Source organism: Tachyglossus aculeatus, chromosome X1, assembly GCF_015852505.1.
Source record: "Tachyglossus aculeatus isolate mTacAcu1 chromosome X1, mTacAcu1.pri, whole genome shotgun sequence".
Taxonomy (NCBI): domain Eukaryota; kingdom Metazoa; phylum Chordata; class Mammalia; order Monotremata; family Tachyglossidae; genus Tachyglossus; species Tachyglossus aculeatus.
This window is the reverse complement of record NC_052101.1, coordinates 107,090,717-107,117,003: the sequence shown is the minus strand read 5'-3', so window position 1 is coordinate 107,117,003 and position 26,287 is coordinate 107,090,717. Positions and strand designations below refer to the sequence as shown.

Here is a 26,287-nt window from a genome sequence, read left to right as displayed (position 1 = left end):
AGATGGTGATCAGGAGGAAGTGAGGAAAAGAGGAATGCAAGATTTGGCAGCTGCCAATTGTGGAAGCCTCAGTGTCAATTAAGAGGCATTCACAAGGGTGCAATTGCTTAAAAATAAAACCTGTCCCTGATTATACCAACTCAATTTTAGGCTTTACAGCCATGCTTTTAAGAATTGGGCCCCAAAAAACTATTAAATCTTCCTGACATTAGCTGACTGATATGTAACACATGATTAATCAATTAATCGTATTTATTAAGTGCTTATTGTATGCAGAGCATGTACCTTTAAGGTGCATGCAGAGACCATGATTTTTTTTGACTGCTGCCAATTTGCCATCAATCAATCAATCAATGGTATTTTTAGAATGCATACTGTATGCAGCGCATAGAACAAAACCCTTGGGAATACTTGTTCATCCTCCTACTTAGACTGTGAGCCCTATGTGGAACAGGGACTGTATTCAACCAGATAAACTTTGTATCTACCCTAGAGCTTAGAAAAATGCTTGACACATCGCCTTACGCCGTCAAGTCATCTCTGACCCACAGCGACTCCATGAACATATCTCTCCCAGAACACCCCAAGGCCATCTGCAATCGTTCCGGTAGTGTAACGCTAGAGTTTTCTTAGTAAAAATATGGAAACATTTTACCACTGCCTTCTTCCGTGCAGTAAACCTGAGTCACCACCCTTCACTCTCTTCCATACTGCTGCTGCACATCAAGGTGAGTTTTGACTTGTAGCAGATTGCCTTCCACTCGCTAGCCACTACCCAAGCTAGGAATGGAATGGGTAGGCCTCTGCTTGAATCTCCCTCCCATAGCCGAGACTGGTAGAGTACTGGAAACTCTCCAGGTGCAGTCCCGAGAGGGGGGCTTGACACAAGTAAGTGCTAAACAAGTACCTGATGATAATGATGAGAATAATAACAATAATGCACAATAGAGTTTATAGTCATGATCCTTACCCTCCAGGAGTTTACAATCCAGTGGGGAAGACAAAAATTAAAATAAATTACCGATAGGGGCCCCTTTCAGGGTCACACTTGGAGAGCTTCCAGTAATCTACCAGTTTCGACTAGGGGAGGGAGAGTCAAGCAGAGGCATATCCATTCCATTCCTAGCTTAGGCAGTGACCAGCGAATGGAAGGCAATCTGATACAAGTCAAAACTCACCTGTCAAATGTGTTAAAATGAAATACTAGTTAGCATCAACTGTCTAGGCCTGGCTGTTAATTGATGATTTACAGAACTGTAGCTAGCTCTCTTCCTCCCTTCAAGGCCATGCTGAGTGCTCACCTCCTCCAGGAGGCCTTCCCAGACTGAGCCCCTTCCTTCCTCTCCCCCTCGTCCCCCTCTCCATCCCCCCCATCTTACCTCCTTCCCTTCCCCACAGCACCTGTATATATGTATATATGTTTGTACATATTTTTTTTACTCTATTTATTTATTTATTTTATTTGTACATATCTATTCCATTTATTTTATTTTGTTAGTATGTTTGGTTTTGTTCTCTGTCTCCCCCTTTTAGACTGTGAGCCCACTGTTGGGTAGGGACTGTCTCTATATGTTGCCAATTTGTACTTCCCAAGCGCTTAGTACAGTGCTCTGCACATAGTAAGCGCTCAATAAATACGATTGATGATGATGATGATGATGATGTAGGGGAAGCAACAGAGTATAAGGATATGTGCATAAGTGCTGTGGGGATGGGATGAGTATCAAAGTGCTTAAGGGATAAATAGTCGAATGCAGAGACGATGCAGAAGGAAGGGCGAATAGGGTAGGGAAATGAAAGGTTAGTCAGGGAAGACTTCTTGGAGAAGATCTAATGATTTTGGTAGGGCTTTAAAGGAGGGGAAAATGGTAGTCTGTTGGATATGTATGTAGAGGGAGTTTCAGGGCCCTAGGGAGGATGTGGGCAAGGGGCCAGTGGCGAGACAGGTGAGATCAAGGTACAGCGAGTAAGGTGGTGTTAAAAGAGTGAAGTGTGTGGGCTATGTTGTAGTCGGAGATTAGGGAGGTTATGTAAAAAGGGGACAGGACACCAAGCACCTTAAAGCCTGTGGTAAGGAGTTTCTGTTTGATGTGGTGGTGGATGGGGAACCATTGGAGGTTTTGAAGAGTGGAGATATGTGCCCAGAACAGTTTCTAAGAAAAATGATCCAGGTAGCATATACAACCAATATCCTTAACTTAGCTATTCTCCTCAAGAGATAAAGAGTATTTCTGGGGAGGGTGTTCAACAGATGGAACGTGCAACATGGAAAGTTCAATGAGGATATGTCATGGTTAAAAAAGGAAAGGCATCCTGTGTGTATAGTTCAATCTTTTGATTTCAAATACGTTATTTTAAAATAATATTCTAAAATTTGTTTTAGGGGACGAGGTATAATGTCAGGGACAAAATGAAGGGAAAGACAAAGAGAATAAAAAGGGCTGGTAAAACAAAGGAAAGGTCAATGATCTCCAAAATGAGCCAGTAAATATATAATCAACAAGCAGGCAACTCATGCTCAGGCTTGACAAGAATGTAACAACCACAATGTCATATTGTTGAAGGTCAGTTCTTAGTGGAAGTGGTAGTTGTAGTAGTAGCAGTAGGAGGAGTAGAAGTAATGATGTTTATTAACCAGTGGGTAATAATAATAATAATTATTATTATGGTATTTGTTAAGCGCTTACTATGTGCCAGGCATTGTACTAAGCACTGGGGTGGATACAGGCAAATCAGGTTGGACACAGTCCCTGTCCCATGTGGAGCTCACAGTCTCCATCCCCATTTTACAGATGAGGTAACTGAGGCACAGAGAAGTTGTGATCTGCCCAAGGTCACACAGCACATAAGTGGCGGAGCCAGGATTAGAACCCATGACCTTCTGACTCCCAGTCTTGTGCGCTATCCACTCTGCCATGCTGCTTCTACAATGACTGCACTAAGTGCTGGGAAAATCCAACAGAGCCATGAGATATGTTCCTTGCCCACGAAAGGCTTACATTTCAATGGGGCAAATATAACAAGGGTTAGGGTTAAGGAAGTATTATGATTAGGTTTAGGATAAGAGTAAGGCTTAGGATATGAGTTGGGTAAAGGTTAGGACTAAAGCAGTCCAGTGCAGTTTATATCTGGCATGACAATGGTTTAATGCTAGGTGAATAGATGGATGCTTATTATAGTAGTTGTTGAATTATGAATGATTTGAATTTTATCCCATCTGAAGTAACTGAGGAATAGGGATCTCTGCCACTGAGCTGGATTTGCCTGATACACCTCAAATTCCCCTCAACCCCTCTACCAACTGCCATTCATCATACTGCTTAAGTACCCGTGGCTCAGTGGGAAAGAGCACAGGCTTTTGGAGTCAGAGGTCATGGGTTCAAATCCCGGCTCTGCCAGTTGTCAGCTGTGTGACTTTGGGCAAGTCACTTCACTTCTCTGTGCCTCAGTTACCTCATCTCTAAAATGGGGATGAAGACTGTGAGCCCCCCGTGGGACAACCTGATCACCTTGTAACCTCCCCAGCGCTTAGAACAGTGCTTTGCACGTAGTCAGCGCTTAATAAATGCCATTATTATTATTATTATTACCTTTTGGATAATAGGCAGCATGCTGGCAGTATTAGGTCTGAAGAGAAGAGCTGATGGCCCTTTGGGAAAAACCCATATTTTACTCGCACCAAAAATGAAGCCATTGTACAACTACCACTGGTCACAAAAACCTAGGCAACAGCACACATTATCATTCCTTTGGAGTTACAACGGGATTGGATCTGCACCATTGATGTCCATAACTGTTTGCTTTATACATACAGTGCTGCAATAACAATTGTAAAATGAAACTTCAAGCCGTGGGAGATAAAGCAGGAATGAAGCATCTATGCCCATTGGAGCGAATAGTGAATTTACATTTCATGAATTGGTTTTAAAATTTAAGGATCTAATTTGCACACATTCATTCTATGCTGTTGCACTTGGTAGGAGGCTCTGGACCCCAAATGAAACTCTAAAAATCCATGACTGTGTCCCACAATATGAGAAGCAGACACACTGAGCTGACTGAATATTTTTTACTCTCATCATCGTACATGACTCCTCTCACTTATTCTCATAATAACCATTGTAAGTGCATCATCTATCCCTTCAGACAAGATCAGAAAGTATAAGGAGGTTATTAGAAGTCATGTGTCAATCTGCTTGAGAAATTTCATATGAATCATTTATGGGGTGCTTAGTTGATCAACAACTACAGTTTTGTAAATCATCAATTAACAGCTAGGCCTAGACAGTTGATGCTAACTAGTATTTCATTTTAACACATTTTGATGTTTTAATATACCTGAATTGTAAAAATCTTTTCAAACCACATCATCGCAGCTGTATTGTCTTAAATAATTGATTTTTGAGAAAGCAGTCTTCCCTCTTTCCCAGACCAAAAATACAAGAGAAAAAACCTTCACTGAAAAGAAAGTAAATAGAAGCAATTATATTTAGAGTGCATAAAAGGGGCAACACACAAAAAAAGCTTTATTTTACTGATTTTACCTTCCAACTCCCTCTCCCTCCGTATTTACGACAGACCACTACTCTCCCCACCTTCAAAGTCTTATTAAAATCACATCTCCTACAAGAGGCCTTCCCCGACTAAGCGCTCATTTTCCCTACTCCTTCTCCCTTCTGCATCGTATTTGCGCTTAGATCTGAATGGCCTTTTGGATGGCCTAGCTGTAATTTCATAATGACTCATAGACCTTTTATTCTAATAGAGCCTCTTCTCGCCCAGATTCAGATGGATAAACTGTTAGTGAAGCTGGAAAATTTGTTTCTCCTGAGCAACCATTTCTAATGTATGTTACCGCACCAAACTAACTTCTTCAAAACTCAGATCAGCCTACAGTCCATTGGCATACAGTGCCAACTGTCCCTTCTGAGTCTCTGGAAGGAAGGAAGCTAAAGCAGGCATTTGCCTTATAAATGAACTAATTTCAATTATTTATAAGAGCGTAGGTAGCATTTCTCGGCTTATTTTTCCCTCCACATCTACTCCCACCCAGGGCCTCTTATATAGCTGCTTTCATTCACTCGATTTTATTTATTGAGCACTTACTGTGTGCAGAGCACTGGACCAAGTGCTTGGAAAGTACAATACTGAAATAGAGACAATCCCTGCTCACAACGGGCTTACAGTCTAGAACTGCTTCTTCCATAATAGTCAACTCTGTTGTACTATACTCACCCAAGTGCTTAGTAAAGTGCTCTGCACACAGTAAGTGCTCAATAAATACCATTGATTGATTGACTGACTGATAATAATTATAGTTCCTGTTAAGCACTTACTATGTGGCAAGCAATGTACTACACGCTGAACACAATCCCTGTCCACATGGGGCTCACAGTCTAAGTAGGAGGGATTAAGATCTAATCCCCATTTTACAAATGAGGAAACTGAGGCACTGAGAAATTAAGTGAATTACCCAAGGCCATAGACTAGGCAAGTGGCAGATTCAGGATTAGAACTCAGGTCCTCTTATTTCCAGGCCCGGGCCCTTTCTACTAAGCCATACTGCTTCTGCAGCGTGGCTCAGTGGAAAGAGCATGGGCTTTGGAGTCAGAGGTCATGGGTTCAAATCCCGGCTCTGCCAATTGTCAGCTGTGTGACTTTGGGCAAGTCACTTAACTTCTCTGTGCCTCAGTTCCCTCCTCTGTAAAATGGGGATTAAGACTGTGAGCCCCATGTGGGACAACCTGATCACCTTGTAACCTCACCAGCGCTTAGAACAGTGCTTTGCACATAGTAAGCACTTAATAAATGCCATTATCATTATTATTATTGTTATTATCTTTTTATATCATGAAAATACTGTCATGTCTCTTTGAAACACAGAAAGACATAAGGAAAGCTCCTTCTCAAGCACAGAGGGGGTAAAATCCTCCAACTTAACCCAAGGAGTCTCCTTTCTCCTGCAAGTAACTGCCTCTACTAAGTTCCTTGTGATGCTATCAAAGAGGTGAGTGACTCTGATGGAGATGCAAGGGACCAGCTCTTAATGTGACCTTGATCATACTCCAACCAAGGTCCCTCAGTGTTGGAAAATTCACAAGCACAGCCGGGGGAGTGGGTGTGGGTGTTCGTGTGTGCATGTGTGTATAGGTGGGTGACATGCCTTCCTCCCTCCCTCCGCACTGTCAAACTGTAGGGGATTTTAAAGTCTATAATTCTCTTCTCCTCCATCCCGATGCTTCGGGTATTCGGATGCTATTTGCACTTTCATACACACCCTGGTCGGTGAGAAGAGAACAATGGAAATTAAGAACTGGACCTTTCATTATCAAGTCAATCAGGTTCTGGTAACAATATCATTCACAGTAAGTCATTTAAATTTCCAGGCCTCATACCCACCCATTTTCCTCCTCCTTACATCTCTCAACATTTCTGAAAATGGGAGAGGAAATAGACTTCGAAATGCAAAGCTTGACTATTTAAAAACTGTATGTCCCACCTGTTCTGCATAGTGTTGCACATGGAATGCGTGAGTTGTACTGATAATAATGACAATCATGGTATTCTTCTTAATGGCATTTTCTAAGTGCTTACTATGTGCCAGGCAATGCACTAAGCCTTGGGGTAGATACAAATTAATCAGGTGGGACACAGTCCCTGTCCCAGATAGGGATCACAGTCTTAACCCTCATTTTAGAGTTGAGGTAACTGAGGCACAGAGAAGTTAAGTGATATGACCAAGGTCTCACAGCAGGCAAGTGGTGGGACCAGGATTGGAACCCAGGTCCTCTGAATACCAGGCCTATACTCTTTCCACTAAGCCACACTTCTTCCCATAAACAATGCCCTAAAAACAACACTGTAGATATCAGAAATTGCCATTCAAACAATTTCCTATTTGTCAGGTGCCTGATTCTCATCAAGAAAATCCTTAAAAAAATCTTGCGAACTGTATATATTTTTCAAAGTTCTATACTCTTCTTATATACCTTCGGACTCGGTGTGACTCTCAATGACTCAGAGAGCAATAAGACTTGACTTATAATGAGGCTGCTGCTTTGTATGCAGGATATGAACAGGATTCATATAAAGTAATGACTTTCACATATTTGAACAATTAAACCTATTCTAAAATGTAAATGGAAGACATGTACATATGGCAAATGATAGACTTTTTTGCCAAGAGCAAAGTTTCATTCATTTTGATAACAAAAACAAAACTGGAGAAAACAATAAAAGTCCAATCATTTCCTCACTTTAAAACATGCCCACGCCACATACGACTTTGATAGGATAAATAAATTTTCATTACTTACCCCACCTACTTTCTCGAAGTGAGATCCGTCTTTTTTAAAATCTGCAGGGACTCCATTTAAATACCACGTGAACATAATGTCTAGCAGGGGATCGTACTGAACTTGGCACGGCAAGATCACACTCTCTCCAACGGAAACATCCATGTTTGATGGTGCCAAAATTACCCTAGTTGGCTCTATTAAGAAAAGGACAACAGAAAGGGATGGATGCATCTCAACAATTTCAACAAATGTGCCAGATACGCCCTGTCTCACCACCTGGGAGAAGGACATAGCACAGCCTCCACAATCCAGACAGCTCAAACGAGACAGGGGAGCAGAGAACCTCAGCAACAGTGGGCACCTGTTTTCAGAAATTTTTCCGAAGCCATGGACTGGGGAACAATCTGGTGCAGGATGCCTGGAAATAAGGGGTGCTGGACTCAGTTCATACGGACATATGGTAGAATAGTTACACCCTTGAAACTGTCCATATTTGTAATTCGGTCCTCTATCCCTCTCCTAGGTTAGCACCTGATGCCCAACAGGCTAAGCAGAGCTACTGCTGCAAAAGATCCACTTATTCCAGCATTGTGTTTTGAAACATAGTGCATAGTTCTTGAAAATTAAGATTTGGATACAGCCGTGCCTGTTAAGACATGATTTGATTCTGCTGGAATCGGTACACTTCACAATACACCCACTGAAAGGGAAATGTAACGGTCCCCTTTGTCTAGGGTATTCCAAGTCATCTGCATTTTAAAAAATGAATAATAAAATATACCTGCAACTATTAGTTTAGTTGTGCTACTTGCTACTCCAAACGGGTTCTCTGCCACACAGGTATAAGTTCCAATATCCAGTTTAGTCACATTTGCTATTCTGAGTTCTCCTTCTTTTAAAATAGTTATTCTGAAAAGGAATTACAGTGAGATAGGGTAAAGGTATTTGAGAGATTTCTCAAATAAATGCTAAAAACACACACAAGAATGGCATTACTACACCAGCGTCTCAAAGTTGGAACATATTAGTATCTTATCAGTTTGAAATAACATTTTCAATAATGCTAGGATTCTTCGGATCGTCAGTGAAGGTTCACTAAAAGAAGTAGGACCCATTGGCAACAAAGTTAATGGCCCTCATGGATGAAGTGCCGGCAGAGATATGCTCTCGTTCGTTCTTCCACAAACTGCAAGGAGAGCAAGACATTTTTCTGAGCCTAAAGCTGAAAGGATGCTGCCACCTCTGCCCTAACCCCTTGAGCAATGAGAGAGGAGAGAGGTCAAAGGAAGTAGAGAGTGCCAGCATTGTAACTCAATTCATGCCATCTCTCCCTGCTCTGTCCCCAGGAGCAGTCTCAATTTGCCCACTTACCCGTCCCTCCAATTTTCTCCTCCTGAAACAGATGAGTAAGGGGTGTGTGTGTGTCTTGGGGAAGGGATGGGGGAGTGGGGAAGGGGAGGTAAGAGGTTAGATACAGTCAGGGGGACCAAAAATCCCAAATTGTGTTTCTACATATCGTCCTCCTGTGCCTCTCCCTCCAATGACCCAGCTCCCTACCCTGATGATCCTTGTTCACCCCCATGTTTAAATTGAGAGGTGACACACCTCTTATGACACAGTTGGATGTTTTCATTATATTTACCTTGATGCTCAGCATCATCTTGATAAATATGCTATTTATAGGGAGGATATCTCTGCTGAGCTAAAAGGGCTCCCTCGACATGATCGTCATCTTTATTTCAGTCTCTCACAGTACATCAACCATGAAGCCTAAAAAAGAACTCATATATTCTGCCTTCTGGCTTGATCTTTGGTCTACTGGAGAAAATGGCTTCTGTGTACTGTAACTATCATGTTACCAAATATGACTGTTAGGTCTCAAGTCAGAATGAACTCTCTCAGAGGATTTACATAGTAAGCAACCTATGAGCAATTTCTTTTTTCTTGGGCAGTTTCAGGTTCCAACTGAAATCATTCCAAGGAATCTGGATAGTATAAGTAGATATTTCCCAGTGTTCTTTCTTTTAATTTATGAAAGCTCATCCTTATTGTTAGAGAACCACCACCATCAGCATCATCATCATTATCAATGGTATTTATTGCAGAGCACTGTACTAAGCGCTTGGGAGAGTACAACACAGTGGAGTTGGCAAACACATTCCCTGCCCACAATGAGGGGGAGACAGTCATTAATTTAAATAGATAATTTACAATATATAAAGATATGTACATATGTGCTGTGGGGTTGAAAAAAGAGGAACTGCAGAATGGTATTTTCTTTACAGACAAACAAGCACTGTTCTAAGTGCTGGGGTAGATACAAGGTAATCAGGTTGTCCCACGTGGGGCTCACAGTCTTAATCCCCATTTTACAGATGAAGTAGCTGAAGCACAGAGAGGTTAGGTGGCTTGCCCAAGGTCACCCAGCTTAGATGTGGCGGAGCTGGGATTAGAACTCAGGTCCTCTGACTCCTAAGCCTGTTCTCTTTCCACTAAGCCACACTGCTGTCTGCCATTCATTCATTCAATCGTATTTATTGAGTGCTTAGTGTGTGCAAAGCACTGTACTACGTGCTCGGGAGAGTACAATAGAACAATGAACAGACATACTCCCTGCCCACAGTGAGCTTACAGTCTAGAGGGGGAGCTTATGTAAGGCTACTCTCCCAAGCACATAGTACAGTGCTCTGCACATACTAAGCGCTCAGTAAATACCATTGATGTTGATGATGATGATTCAGAGGAGGGAAGTCATCTCCTAAAGAAAATGTATCCATTAATCAATCAATCAATCATATTTATTGAGCATATATTTTGTTCAGAACACTGAACTAAGCACTATTTGGCTCCTTTTCCACAAGATGTCCTTCAACACGGAATATTGTGGGTTAATTTTTTCACCAAATGCAACTCTGTATTCAATGGCTAGTTTCTTATACTAAAACCTAATTGCTGGAAATTGAATTTATGGTTGCTATAAAATTACACTTAGAAAACGAATCAAGGGCAACATGGGTAGTATTGATCTATGCTTTGGGTATTTACACCACTATAAAGGCACAAATAATAACCTGGAAAGAATGATTTGTAAAATGTGTGTAATTTCTATGAATTTAGTTTTCAACCTGTCGTGTTTCGGAGAATATTAATGTAAAAGGGGTTCAACTTGAAGTTCACATACTGGGCCACAATTAGGAATAGATGTGTCATGATAGGGAAGAGATTGCATGAGTCTGTTGTGATCTGAATGATAATAAAACAATAAAGAAAGCAACAAGGTTTTTCGGGATGCTGTGTTCTAACTCTCCCTCCACACATCCGCCAAACTAGCTCTCTTCCTCCCTTCAAGGCCCTACTGAGAGCTCACCTCCTCCAGGAGGCCTTCCCAGACTGAGCCCCTTCCTTCCTCTACCCCTCGTCCCCCTCTCCATCCCCCCATCTTACCTCCTTTCCTTCCCCACAGCACCTGTATATATGTATATATGTTTGTACATATTTATTACTCTATTTATTTATTTATTTTACTTGTACATATCTATTCTATTTATTTTATTTTGTTAGTATGTTTGGTTTTGTTCTCTGTCTCCCCCCTTTAGACTGTGAGCCCACTGTTGGGTAGGGACTGTCTCTATATGTTGCCAACTTGTACTTCCCAAGCGCTTAGTACAGTGCTCTGCACACAGTAAGTGCTCAATAAATACGATTGATGATGATGATGATGATAAATAATGATAGCTTAAAAGGTATATTATATATACACATATGTAAATATATATAATATATGAAAATGCACAAGAAAATAAATGTCAAATAAAATTTACAGTTAAACTTTTCTTCCCTCTTGCCCAATTTTTTCGTCCCTTGAATTTGGAGATAACCTGAAAACTACATCTGTAGACTGTAAACACCCCGTGGGCAGGGATCGCATCTACCAACTCCATTGTTTCATACTTTGTCAAGCCCTTAGGTCAGTGTTTTTCACACAGTCAGCTCTCAATAAATGTGACATTGATGGATTGATGGATGTGAGGAAATAGTAGACTTCTTTCTTGTAGTCAGGCCAGACTGGGTTTTGATCCTACAAGATAAGCAGGGTCAAACAAGTGATTTATTACTTGGAAGATTTCCAAGGAAAACAGAAGCTTGGGGAAGAGGAGTCAGTAATTGATAATCTTCTCTTTGAGTAAGTACAAAACTAATACCATCAGACAGCACTGCTTTCTTCATAGGAAGTGACATATATTATGTAAAACATATAATTAGGGACACATGAAATAAGAGTTTATCCACTAAAGTGTTAGAACCAGATTAAAATTCCGATAATTATATTTGTCCTACCCAACCTAGGTGTTTTTTTTTAATTCATTTTGATATCTAGAGTTTACAATGTTATTTTAAATGAAAAGCATTTAACCAGATATTACCAGAGGAGTTTTACGATCCTTTTTGACACTGATGTATCTATGTTGACAAGGGAGGGCAAGGGTCTCGATCCAAATCCATTAAGTGATGTCCCTCTAGCAGTATATGGGTAATTACGTGAATTTTTCAACCAGATATGAAAATTTGTTTGGTAAGTGTATAGTCACCTGGTCCTTGTAATGAATACTTTGCTTTTGAAATAACGCAAAGACTTCAGATGCAAATCCACCTGGATCCTTTCACAGACAAAGAAAATCTGCAGGAAAGTGAAGTTTACAGATTCGAGGGCGGATGCAAACAAATGGCACTCAGTGTGGCTGAAATAACCAGGTAATAATCCTAGCTCTCTTACGTCAATTGAGAATTGAAAAATTAAGCCTGCCTGTTCTTTAATTAAGTCAAATTTTAGCTAGAGTGCTTGGAGTTATTTATAAGCTAAATTGGGCTGAAGTAATAAAGGAATGAGCACATTTAGGATGTGGGAATATTTCAGATTTACATAAAAGTTCTTAATTGCACAAATTAATCAATACCCGAAAAACTGAAATGCTATAATAAAATTGGGGAAGTAAATTTAGAATAATGTCCTTTGCATGGAATAAAAAGACTCTCTAAATGCTTTTCTACTTTTCTAAAGCCGGATAGACAGGTGTGGATTCAATTATAATTCCATGATCTCAAGTCTATTCAGTGATAGAGGGCTAGCACCTCAGACTTTTCATTAAAATACTTATTTTACTAGCTCCCAGGCTAAAAGAAAATGATAGATATTCATCTGCAAATCCAGAAAAGGAGAGAAAAAATCAGGATTGTAATATTAATTATATAAAATTTAAATGGAGAATGACAAGCCGGATATCAAAGTATGTGTCAAGATTTCTTAGCAGAGGATAATATGAATACTTTATTTTAATGGATCTTTTAAATTATTTCCATGGGAGTAACAGATTTTAATTAATCAAAAAGCATTTAAAACATCTGAGAATGATAAACAATAATTACCACCAATACATCATTATAACATAAAGGGTGGTTTTCAGTCTACATAACCCCATGTGTTGTAGAATTTGGCTTATTACAGTAAATGATTGACCTTTAATTTCCTAAAATTTCAAATGAAGAAGACTGCATTGAAATGTCACCTAGCCCATAACTTTTACTAGGCAGTATGAGGTTAAATGGAACTGATTCATCTGGTTTAGAAAATTCCCAGCAACTCATTTGTAGAGATAAAATCAGACAAATAATGAGATAAACAAAGACTCGATCAAACAAGCAAATTGATGAACTTGCACTCCTCAGTCAATCGTTCAATCAGTGGCATTTATTGAGCACTCACTATGTGCACAGCAGTAGAAGAAGCGCTTGGGAGAGCACGATGCAATAGAATTAGCAGAAACGCTCCCTGCCCACAACGAGCTTACATTCATGTATACAAAGCCTTACAGAAATCAGGCAGCAAGCCAAAAGAGATTTAATAAGCACTGATTATCCTTGGTGGAGGTGTTAAGAAGCAGCGTGATCTAGTGGCTAGAGCATTGGACTGGGAGTCAGAAGAACCTGGGTTCTAATTCCAACTCCATCACATGTCTACTCTGTAACCTTGGGCAAGTCACGTAACTTCTCACTGTCTCAGTTACCTCACCTGTAAAATGGGGACTAAGACGGTGAGCCCTACGTGGGACGTCGACTGCGTCCAACTGGATTAGCTTGTATCCAACCCCAACGCTTGGTACAGTGCCTAGCACATGATAAGTGCTTAACAAATACCATAAAAAAAACAAATTTCATGGCAAGTTGTGTGGTGATCTTGACTCTGTATGAATCATAGTATTTTCACTGCAGCATTGAGTCCAGATAAACTTTCTGTTTGTTCCTAAAATGCATATGCTTAAATTGCAAAAGTAGCATGATGTAAAAAATAGTGTTAGAGGAACTGCCTACCTTGTTCTTTATGTTTCAGAAAAAGAATAATAATAATATGGCATTTATTAAGCACTTCCAAAGTGCCAAGCTCTATACTAAGCACTGGGATAGATCCAAAATCACCAAGTCAGATATTGTTCCTGTCCCCCGTTAGGTTCACAGCTTAAGAAGGATGGATAATAGGAATTGAATCTTCAATGAACAGATGAGGAACTTGAGTCATAGAGAATTTAAGTGACTTGCCCAAGATCACACAGCAGGCAAGTGGCAGCATGGGGATTAGAACTTGGGTCCTCTGATATGCAGGCCCCTGCTCTTTCCACTAGGCCATGCTGCTTCTATAATTACTAGTTTGAAATTTAGAGGGGGGAGAAGGACAAACATGAATATAATTGAACAAAAGATTCAAGTGACAGGGCATGGACAAACATACCAATGACAGATATAAACACACGTATTTTCTATTGCTATACATGAATACTGGGGTAGCTAAGCTGAACAGTATGACCGGACTCGGAGACTGTTAATCATGGAGGAAAGATGTTTTGGCAAAGTTTTGAAGGGTGGAAGAACATAGTTTGAGGAACAGAAGAGGGCATTCCAAGTGCAAATGTTCACATATTTTACACGAAATATTTTCAATCAATCAATCCGTCAATCAATGGTATATACTGAGCACTTACTGTGTGCAGAGCACTGTTCTAAGCATTTGGGAGAGTAGTATACAAAAAAAGGTGGCTATGCATGATCCCTATCCATAGGGAGCTTACAGACTATAGGAGAGACAGACATTAAAATAAATTACAGATGAGAATATGAATAGGTTCTGTGGGCCTGGGAGAGAGGTGAATCTCATCAAAGTGCTTAAGGGAAACAGATCCAAGACCAGAGGTGATACAGAAGAGAGGAGTAATACAGGGAGTGAGGAATTAATCCAGGAAGGTCTCTAAGAAAAGATGTGATTTTAGTAGGGCTTTGCAGATAGTGAGAGAGGGGATCTCTCAGATATGAAGGGCAAGGGGCTGGCAGTGGGAGAGACAAAATCGAGGTACAGAGAGCAGACTGGTGTTAGAGGAGTGATGTGTGTGGGCTGGAATGTAGCAGGAAACCAGTGAGCTAAGATAGGAAGAGGTGAGATGACTGCAAGCTTTAAACCCAATGGTAAGGGGTCTCTGTTGGCTGTGGAGAGGGATGGGCAACCACTGGAGGTTTTTAACTAAAGGGGAGACATGGACTGCGTGTTTTAACAGAAATATGTTAGAATATTCTGCCGACACCACCATTTAATTTAAATGAATTAAGATGAGCCCCTTCCCACATTGCTTAACATACAGAACTCCTGAAATCAATAGGCTCCTGAGATCATTAAAAATAATCTTTCTTGAATTGCTTACCGAAAGTGTAACATCAAAAACATAATCATAGAAGAAACTGACATGCTTTTCTGTCATTCATCTATCTATTCCATCTAGTGTTCAAATTTTATTCTGCAATTGTTGGTACCAACGCCTCCCAACAGATACTAAGACCAGATACATTTATAATTTCCTTTTTCCTGCAGTAGAAGAATAATACAGTGGATAACTCTTTAAACTAGTTTACCTGAAGCATTAGAGATCTTCATATTTCTCTGTAACCATAGATGGAAAGTGGCAAAAGACACACAAACACAAGCTAGGGTAATAGATACCTTGCATTTTCCTGGAGTAGCTCATCTCCCCTCTTCCAGGAACAAACTGCCTTAGGAGAAGCTTTTGGTTTACACTCAAAATTAACCAGGCTGCCTACTTGAACCTGAATTAACTTCTTCATTGGGTTCTTAGAAAAATCTGGAGCAAAAGCTGATAATCAAAAAAGAAGGCAGTATTAATAAGATGGACGATTGAAAATCAATAACTTGGAATTCCGTTGGCATTTTATAGTGCGTAGTCTGCTTACCTTAAATAATTATCTAAAGGCAACAGACCTTCAGAAATACATAACTAAATTATCTAGGGCAGTCCTAACCAAGGGTGAGAATCCACCCGCTTCTTCTGTAGCCAAGGATGAGAATCCACTCACTTCTTCTGTAGCCCACCTCAGTAGTTTATCACCTTTTTATTCAAGAAGTTCTTACTTACGTATAAACACAATCTAACCTACTTTAATTTCAATCAATCCTGTTTCTTGAGTACTTACTGTGTGCAGGGCACTGTAACTAAGTGCTGGGGAGAAGACAAACAACAATATAACAGACATATTCCCTGCCTACAAAGAGCTTACAGTCTAGCAGGGGAGAATTTCATTCTGTGCATTCCTTCAATTTGCACCCAGCTAATATGGTCAAGATTACATTTTCCCATTTTGCCAAAGAGGTTATTGCTTCGCATTTGCCAAAATGGTCTGTCACTCTATCAGTCGTCTTTGTTGAGGGCTTATGGTGGACAGATTGCTGTACTAGGTGCTAGTCACAGGAGTTTTAATCTGGTCTGAGTCATTTTTCAGAAAGTTATTTTTGTTGCTTCTAAGGTTTTTAGGCGTTACTGGATGATTGTACATTGTTTGATTTCCTTATTTCTTAACAAAACATGTGAAATGAATGCAGTCAGGCATGTGGGTCCTGTATTGGTCTTTTCTGTCACACATCCACCCACAGGTGAATTTCACCATTGGTAATTTTCTTCTTTGAATGCAGAGAACAACTATTTCCCAACAGATTCCCAAGGATCTAAGTTAAGCTGATTAGTCAGCTATGACTAAAACTGTATACTTCAAAAGGTTATATGTAAAATTGTTGTTTCTGTCAAGTACTGGATCTGTAGGTGTTAAAGTATATCGGTATTTACAATTAAACATCACTGTATGAGGATTTTAAATAGCTGAGTCCCTTCTGTCTTGAAAATGTAAGGTTTAATGGTCTATACCAGATGGCTGCAACCTATGGCTTGGGTATCACATCTGCCTTTTCTTGGAACCACTTGTGTCTCTTGAGTCAGGGAGGAAAAGGATGGACATTTTTTAATGGTATTTGTTAAATGCTTACTACGTGCCAGGCACTGTACTAAGCATGGAGTAGATACAAGATAATCAGATTGGACACCTTCCATGTCCAACATGGGGCTCACATTCTTAACCCCCATTTTACAGATGAGGTAACTGAGGCACAGAGAAGTTAAGTGACTTCCCCAAGGTCACACAGCAGACAAGGGAAGCAGCATGAGCTAGTGGATAGAGCCCGGGCTTGGGAGTCAGAAGGGCCTGGGTTCTAATCCTGGCTCTGCCACTCGTCTGCTGTGTGATCTCGGGTAAGTCATATCACTTCTCTGTGCCTCGGTTACCTCATCTGTAAAATGGGGATTAGGACTGTGAGTCCCATGTGGGACAGGGACTGTGTTCAACCTGATTACCTTGTATATACCCCGGCGCTTAAGACAGTGCTTGACACACAGTAAGCCCTTTAACAAATCCCGGTTCTGCCACTTGTCTGTTGTGTGGCCTTGGGCAAGTCACTTCACTTCTTGGTGCCTCAGTTACCTCATCTGTAAAAAGGAGATTGAGACTGAGGAGAGCTTCAAGGCTGTCCATCACCTCACCCCCTCCTACCTCACCTCCCTTCTTTCCTTCTCCAGCCCAGCCCGCACCCTCCGCTCCTCTGCCGCTAACCTCCTCACCGTGCCTCGTTCTTGCCTGTCCCGCCGTTGACCCCCGGCCTACGTCATCCCCTGGGCCCGGAATGCCCTCCCTCTGTGCATCCGCTAAGCTAGCTCTCTTCCTCCCTTCAAAGCCCTACTGAGAGCTCACCTCCTCCAGGAGGCCTTCCCAGACTGAGCCCCCTCCTTCCTCTCCCCTTCCTCATCCCCCCGCCCTACCTCCTTCCCCTCCCCACAGCACCTGTACATATGTTTGTACAGATTTATTACTCTATTTTACTTGTACATATTTACTATTCTATTTATTTTATTTTGTTAATGTTTTGTTTTGTTGTCTGTCTCCCCCTTCTAGACCGTGAGCCTGCTGTTGGGTAGGGACTGTCAATATATGTTGCCAACTTGTACTTCCCAAGCGCTTTGTACAGTGCTCTGCACACAGTAAGCGCTCAATACGATTGAATGAATGAATGAATGAATGACCGTGAACCCCACGTGGGACAAGGACTGTGTCCAACCTGATTTGCTTGTATCTACCCCAGCATTTAGTATAGTGCCTGGCACATAGTAAGCGCTTACCAAATTCCATAATTATTAAATATCATCACTATCATGATTCTTATTAAGTGGCAGAGCTGGGATCAGAACTCAGGTCCTTCTGATTCTCAGGCCCAGGCTGTCTCCACTAGGCCATGCTGTTTCTCTATTTAAAACTGCTGTCCAGAGCCTCAGGCTAAGGAGGGGCAGGGCCCGGCCAAACATCCACACTGCATGGTGCCAATGCGGGACAAGGAACCACCACTGCAATCTAGGTAAAATCCACAGCAGAAGACATGGGGCCATGACTTTTGGGAGATTGTGATGGTGGTGCCATGTGTGATAGTGGCACTACGTATTGTGGGTGGGCACTGCGGGCTCCATTTTGCTCAGTGCCGCTGGGGGTGACTGAGGCAGAGCTGGGGTTGAGAGGGGTGAAATCTGGGCAGATAGGTGCCAAGCCCCAAGATGGCCTTGGAGGCCCCAGGTGACGTGGACCAGAGACTCTCCACCCTGTTCTGCCCAAGGAGGGAATTCCTGTCCCTCCGTGGTGGGAAACCTCCACCCACCTTGGAGGTTCTTGGGGACCTGGCTCGGTCTTAGGAGCTGGGGACAAAAGAGAGAGGTGGAGGGTTGTAGACAAGGGCAGGAGGAGGATCTGAGTAGAGGCAAGGGCAGAAGCAGGTCCTAGACACCCATCAATCAGCCCTGGGAAGACATCTCCCCCCCACCCCCCAAGTAGCACAGACAAAATCTATCATCCACCACTGACTCTGAGTTGGCAAGGACAGGACACACTTGTCCCTGGAGACCTCACAGCAGCCTGCATGGGGGAGGGCAAGGGGCTCCACTCTTCTGCTGGTAGGTCTGGGTGGTGAGGGAGGGGCTGCACCATTGATGTCCATGGCTGGTCATCCCTACAGTTTACAGCCCTAGACTACTTTCTGCCAACTCTGCCCTGCTACACAATCCCTTGTATGCTGCATGACAATACTGGCATCATGTCGCGTGAGGGCCTCCATAAAACCAAGTAGCCCTGGGCTCCCAAGGGACTGGGGCTGTTTATCCAGCCCAGCCCCTGCCAAAGGGGCGTTACACTGGGGTGGAAGATGAAGCGTTCAAAAATGCCACCCCGGTGCGGGATGGGGGACAAGGTATTTAAGAACATTAGATTCTTGATGAAGGAAGCCACATTGATATGTATTTAAATGGTATCAGTGTCTCTCTACACACCATCGGCTCTAAGGTATCATCTTCCTTAGCTCTTCTGCCTAAAAAGTGTGCTGTCTCCTTCTTTACACAGTTTCAGAGTGGTCTCATTTCTCATGGAGACAAGGGAGTTTTTGCAAGCCTCATGATCCCAACACCTAATTTGAAAATGGATTATGTTTATACAGGGGAACACAACCCTTTCTAATTAGTTTTGGAAGTGCTCTCGATGAACATAAATGAACACGAGGAGAAAGAGAATCTATTTCAAATCATATAATACCCAGTATTTAGTACTAATCAGTGTCTGTCCTTTGCCCTTCAGAAAACAACAAACAAAACAGATATCACTTGAGGCCCTAATTAAGGTGAACCTCGTTTTTGCAAATGTGCCATGCCACAACATGGACTTCCTTTTAAATGCCCATGCTGTCCTAGAAACTTGAGTCCAGCTGAATGTCAGGGATAATGACTAATGCACCAGGCCCACACTACTTCCAGCTTAATCTTTGGGCCATTGTTTCTACTCCTTCCTAATTAACAATTTATCCGCATATCCCCGTTTTCAAGCCAATAATCATTGGACTGTAAATATGCTGATATTTTGGTCTTCCATTTTAAATCACGAAGATCTTTAATCCAGTGATTAAGAACACAGTATTTGAGGGGATGAAAAACTTTAAGAATACAAACAAAATCCATCTGCTTCAGGAGTGAAGGTATAAAGCATTTTATTTAAGACAAGTGTGAAGAAAAGTCCTCTCACCGACAACTTTGAGCTCAGCGCTAGAATACATCAGTCCATGTTTGTTTTCAGCTATGCACTGATACATGCCAGAGTCTGTTAGGTTTAGGCTCGCAATCGTGAGTGCTCCATTCTCAATTTGGATTCTCCCCTGCATATTAAATAAAGCAAAAAAAAATAAAATTTAAAAAAGGTTATTGGGCTTTCCTAGGAATCCAAGAACACATGAATTACCCCATTAAGCCATGTTGCTAGATTGTGAACTCCCTAAAGGCAGAGGCCGTGTCTTTCAACCTCTACTGTACTTACTCAAATGCTTAGTACCATGCTGTGAACAGAGGGGCCTACAACAATATTACTGATTAATTCATGACTAAATTTGGTTCAAGATTATGGACTAAATATGCTTGCCACACAGAAGTGCCTAATTCTACCACAGAATGAGACTATGGGAAGCAGCGTGGCTTAGTGGAAAGAGCCCGGGCTTTGGAGTCAGAGGTCAGGGGTTCAAATCCTGGCTCCGCCAATTGTCAGCTGTGTGACTTTGGGCAAGTCACTTCACTTCTCTGTGCCTCAGTTCCCGCCTCTGTAAAATGGGGATGAAGACTGTGAGCCCCCCGTGGGACAACCTGATCACCTTGTAACCTCCCCAGCGCTTAGAACAGTGCTTTCACATAGTAAGCCCTTAATAAATGCCATTATTATTATTATTGTGAATCTTGATTTGACAAATAGAGATTACAGCGGTCTCAACAGGAACTCAGGGCCTTCTGATTCCCAGGCCCAAGGCCTGTTTCATAATGCCATCCTGCCCAGCTGGAGATTAACTAGAGGAGGAGCTAAATGGCCACTGGAGTCTTTTCCCTTCCAAGCACTCTCCCCTTTCTGGCTAATAATAATAATAAGGATAATATTTCGTTAAACACTTATGATGCATCAGGCACTATACTAAGCCCAGGGATAGCTACAAAATAACCAGGTCGGAACAATCCCTATCACCTGTGGGGCTCGCAGTCTAAAGAGAAGAGAGAACAGGTATTTAATCCCCATTGTAGAGATGAGAAAAATGAGGGACAGAGAAAATAAGTAATTTGCCCAAGGTCACACTGCTAGTAAGGGGTAGAGCGGAATTAGAACCCAAGTCCACTGACTCCCATGCCTGTGTTCTTTCCATTAGGCCATACTGCTTCCTGCTCCCTAGATTGGCATGTAGCGCTGCTGCCCAATCAAATGGTGTATTGGGTGAGGGAAAGGAGGGTGCTGACAAGCAGTAGAGATTGGCACCATTGTCCTCCCACATCAATGAATGCTCAGCCCTTCCCAAAGAAGAGGGAGGAGACACAATTTTACTATCTGTGGGATAGAAACTGATTGAACAAATAGAACATAGAGTACAGGAAAACTGAGATCAAAAAGAAAGGTATGAAAGGTGTAGTGAGCCTACAGGAAGCCATTTTATGAGTGGCTCTTTTTTTGATCCCATGAACAACAACAGTGAAGAACGAATTCGAGAAGGAGCTAGGCTGCTCTACTCCAGGACGGATCACTGGAAAGCTGGTCTGCGGGGTGGGGCATGGAGGGAGAAGTGGCCTTCTCTCCCTGCCTTTACCCAGTAATGGGCCTGGACTAATCAACAGCTGTCAGGTAGAGCTGCTACGACTCCCAAGGCAGATTAAAGGCGGTCGCTTTGAATCGCCAGAGAGGAGAAGGAGGTTGCAGAGACTTGCTTCGGAAGTCTGTGCCACCAGCATGGACTCAAGTGCAGCTGCCCCGAGCAGGCAGGAACTTCTCCAACCCTTCCAACATGGGATCATCGGCAGGAACTTGGTGAAACAGTTGGACAGGTAGCTACATTTGTTGGAGAGAGAGAGAGAGAGAGAGAGAGAGAGAGAGAGAGAGAGTGTGTGTGTGTGTGTGTGTATGTGTGTGTATTGCTCCTCTGCAATCAGATTAAGACTTGAGCAAAGCTTTTTTTTTTTGATGGCATTTGTTAAGCGCTTACTATGTGCAGAGCACTGTTCTAAGCGCTGGGGGATACATGGTGATCAAATTGTCCCACATGGGGCTCACAGTCTTAATCCCCATTCTACTGATGAGGTAACTGAGGCTCAGAGAAGTTAAGTGACTTGCCCAAGGTCACCCAGCAGACATGTGGCAGAGTCGGGATTCGAACCCATGACCTCTGACTCCAAAGCCCATGCTCTTTCCACTGAGCCACGCTGCTTCCCACTGAAAGCTTTCCAAGAAGCAGTTGGCTTAGTGTAAGGAGCCTGGGCTTGGGAGTCAGAGGTCGTGGGTTCTAATCACTAATCTCCACCACTTTTTCGCTATGTGACTTTGGGCAAGTCACTTCACTTCTCTGGGCCTCAGTTACCTCATCTGTAAAATGGGGATGAAGACTGTGAGCCCCACAGGGCCGATCCCCTTGTATCCCCCCCAGTGCTTAGAACAGTACTCTGCACATAGGAAGCGCTTAACAAACACCATTATTATCATTATCATTATACAGAGGTGGTTTAGTTTTCAATTTGAACATGTCACAAGAGTACCCGAACTAGAAAGTTAATAATAATAGCAATAGAGAAGCAGTGTGGCTCAGTGGAAAGAGCACGGGCTTTGGAGTCAGAGGTCACAGGTTCAAATTCCGGCTCTGCCAATTGTCAGCTGTGTGACTTTGAACAAGTCACTTAACTTCTCTATGCCTCAGTTACCTCATCTGTAAAATGGGGATTAAAACTGTGAGCCTCTCGTGGGACAACCTGATCACCTTGGAACCTCCCCAGAGCTTAAAACAGTGCTTTGCACATAGTAAGCGCTTAATAAATGCCATTATTAGGCTCAACTAAATAAATTACAGGAGGACAGTGAAAGACTGCAGGGAAACCTACTAGTGGATCAGGCAGCTGCTGCCGGTAGTATCTCAATCACCAAAGAATCCAAAAGGTTGGCCTCAGAAGCAATCAAGCAATTCAATAAAGTTAAGGTGACTAAGCTCAGTTTGAAAGCAAAGAGGGAAATTTAGCCAAGCAAAAATAGACACAATTGTTCCTGGTGGGTTTGACCCTGAGAATTGTAATGGAGACATCTGGTCTGATGAGGAGCCAGATGAAGTGCATCAGGTTCTTGACCATGAGACTGATCCCACTTTAAGGGAGGGCCCGGTTGTGTTTACTAAGACCACGGGGAGCGGGAGCCCCACTACCACCTCTAGGGATTATACCAGAGCAGAACTAGCTGATGTGGGTCAGTGATTCCACGCTGGGGAACCCATACCAGAATGGCTTCTCCAAGTCTATGATGATGGACCAATAGTAATTACCCTGTCAGGGGGAAGAAGAGAAAGGTGTAGGTGACTTGGGCAGAATGGGATAAAGGCTACAGGGACCTTTCAGGCATACAAAGTTTCCCTCTAGAGCAGGATAATGGCAGGACTACAGGCAGCCTGTGAGGGCCCTGGGGAATTTCCTTACAGATAATGGCAGCGCTACAGGCAGCCTGTGAGGGCCCTGGAGAAGTTCCTTACAGATAATGGCAGCGCTACAGGCAGCCTGTGAGGGCCCTGGAGAAGTTCCTTACACCCACAGACCCTGTAAGGGCATGGATGAAGCGCAAGAGGGATTGCACACCCTGGGTTTAGCGTAGTCTATCTGGATTGATTTTACACTCAGGGATGGCTTTAACCCAGAGCCCGATGAAGCCCCCCTAAAAAAGGCCACATTAGGGCCCTTAATCCAACTCCTACCCCCTAGCTCCTCTTGGAACACCCTGGCAAATGGCCTAATGGGACTAGGAAGGGATGCCAATGTCTCCACTGCATTAGATTGTCTGAAATGGATGGAAACACAGCTCTGGCTCACGACCAGGGGGAGGACTTCCCCTCCTCTGGCCTGGGTCTGAATTAACAGCAACCAGATTCCCAGGCACCTGGGAGTGATCAACGGGAGCCCATCTCCATCTTCCCTGTGCTTTTGGCTAGGGCCTCGGCTGATTCAAGACCTTATTGGCCGGTAGCCCCATGTTGGCCCCCGAAACAAGTTGAGCATCGATTCTTTCTCATAGACACTGGTGCTCAAGCGACCACTGTGAAAAAGAACCGGGTCAAACATCAGGGCCCCTGGGTGATTGTCAATGGGGCCACTGGAGGTGGGGCCCAAGCAAAGACCATCCAACTCACCCTCAGGAAACAATTTTATAAGGTGCCAGTCTTGTTAGTGGCAGGATTAGGAAATATCCTGGGAATTGATGTACTTCAGGGGTGCAGATGTGAAAGAGCCTCAGGGGAGAAGTGGTCATTCGGAGTTATGGCGATTGTAGTATCAGGCACCCTGCATGTCATAGTGGGGACTCTTAAACATAGCCCCCGTATCTGCCACCGCCCCCCAAGCAGCCTGTCCTCACAACGGGCTCACAGTCTAGAAGTCTAATGTAGCAGCCAATCCCCATTCAACAGCCATGTATGGCTGGTAAAAAAAAAAAGCCCATTGGGAAATGGAGGCTCACCATCGATTACCAGAGCCCAAATAAACACTGTAGCCCCAAAGGTAATGGGATTGGTTACTTTATTGGGTGATCTGTTTTCTCAAGTGGAATTGGCGGGACATGCATACACAGGAGCTGTGGATATCTCGAATACTTTCTTAAGCATACAGATTCACCCCTCCTCTCAGGAACAGTTTGCCTTCACCTGGTTGGGTATCTAGTACACCTTCACTCGGCTGCCACAGGGATATGCAAAGAGCCCTACATAATGCTACGGCATAACACCCCCTCAGCATATATATGCATATCCTCTCCTATACACTTACCACACAAGCTAAATCCCACAACCCCGCATATACTCACTATGCATAGATATCTTATGTATACCAAAGCCTCACACGCATACATATGGATCCCCCTACATATGCCCACGTGCAAGCAGAGGCAGGCATATTCAAGGAGGAACACAAACATGCCACCACACAGGCCCAAAATATAGAGATTCAAATGATCAATCAGTGGTATTTATTGAGTGGTTACAGTGGAGGGCACTTTACTAAATGGCTGGAAGAGGAGTTTACAGTCTAGATTTCAAACTGGGCTTCCCTCAAATACATAAATTCAGAGTAGCAGTCTCACATAGAGGACAAGAGGGAGGGAGGGAGAGAGAGGGAGAGGGAGAGAGAGGGAGAGAGGGAGAGAGAGGGAGAGAGGGAGAGAGAGAGAGAGAGAGAGAGAGAGAGAGAGAGAGAGAGAGAGAGAGAGAGAGAGAGAGAGAGAGGGAGAGAGAGTGCGGAATACAGGACCAGTAAAAGAGAGGAGAAAAGACAGGGCAGTAGGAGCAAAACAGAGAAAGGGGAGGAAATAGAAGAGAGACAATGAGAGATAGTTCATCCATGTAATCTTGAAATGGTCAGTTGGTTACCTCTACCACCAAGGTTTTGCCATTCTTCAGCCATCTGTAAGATGGTTTGGGTTTTCCACTTGCCTTACATTCCCAGTATAGATTCTCCTCCATTGTAGCTTCAACATTCTGTATTATTTGAAGCCAGTGAGGTTTAGCTGCAGCAAAAAAAAAGTACCACCCAAAACTGATTAACCTGTTAATCAATCTCATTGATTAATCTCATCAATCTCACAGAGAGCACTGTATGAAATGCTTGGGAGAGTACAATATAACAGAGTTGGTAGGCATGTTCCTTGTCCACAAGGGGCTTACAGTCTAGAGGGCGACAGACATTAAAAGAAAATACGGATACGTATCTAAGTGTTGTGAGGCTGAGGATCAGTGTATAAAGGGAACAAATTCAAGGGCAATGCACAGGGAAATCCTTACTGTGGGCAGGGCACTATAATAAGTGCCTGGGAGAGTATAATACAATAGAATTGGTAGACACATTCCCTGCCCACAAGGAGCTTACAATCTACAGGGGGAGATAGACATTAGTATTAATGAATAAATAGAGATTTATTGAACAACAATTTGCTGTTTGCCCAGTCCATACCCTTCAGAGTTTTGTAAAACATCACGTCACCCCTTAGCTTGTGTTTCCTACCTGAAGAATCTAACCTTTTCAGTTTGTCCTCAATCAATCAATGGTATTTATTGAATGGTTACTATGTGCAGAGCACCATACTAAGTGCTTGGGAGAGTGCAATTCAACGTAATGAGTAGACACATTCCCTGCCCATAACGAGCTGTGGGAATTTCCTAATCTTCTTGAATATTTTAGATGGCCTTCTCTGTACTCTTTTGAATCTATCAATCAATTGTATTTATTGAGAGTTTCCTGTGTGTAGAGCACTGTGCTAAGAGCTTGGGAGAGTACATGTAACAGAGTTGGTAGACACGTTCCCTTCCCACCATCATTAGTGAAACTGTCTAGTGATAGGTGAAATCAGTATTTGCTAGCTTTCCAGTGTGAATTAAGAGGATGGCCAATCATTTCCACCTAATTCTCCATTACGTCCCTGCTTGCACCAACAGAATTTTGATGAGATGACTATGCAATTGTTGAAGACTATAGTTAGTATTTCGTTGGAAG

The 26,287-nt window shown here is 42.7% G+C and overlaps 1 protein-coding gene and 1 non-coding gene across 3 annotated transcripts in view; both read right to left on the bottom strand.

Moving 5' to 3' along the window:
- Window positions 1-26,287, bottom strand: part of LOC119950329 (contactin-3-like) — a 281,892-nt gene that overhangs the window by 39,817 nt on the left and 215,788 nt on the right. For both annotated transcript variants that reach the window (XM_038772626.1, XM_038772625.1), the window contains exons 8-12: window positions 25,168-25,304; window positions 19,785-19,914; window positions 15,337-15,487; window positions 8,080-8,207; window positions 7,317-7,492 (exon numbers count right to left, since the gene is read on the bottom strand). In XM_038772626.1, coding sequence (XP_038628554.1) covers window positions 7,317-7,492; window positions 8,080-8,207; window positions 15,337-15,487; window positions 19,785-19,914; window positions 25,168-25,304 — 722 coding nt within the window. The remainder of the gene's footprint in view (window positions 1-7,316; window positions 7,493-8,079; window positions 8,208-15,336; window positions 15,488-19,784; window positions 19,915-25,167; window positions 25,305-26,287) is intronic.
- Window positions 739-876, bottom strand: LOC119920014. The gene has a single exon (XR_005447785.1). It is a non-coding gene; the product is annotated as a small nucleolar RNA SNORA7 (small nucleolar RNA).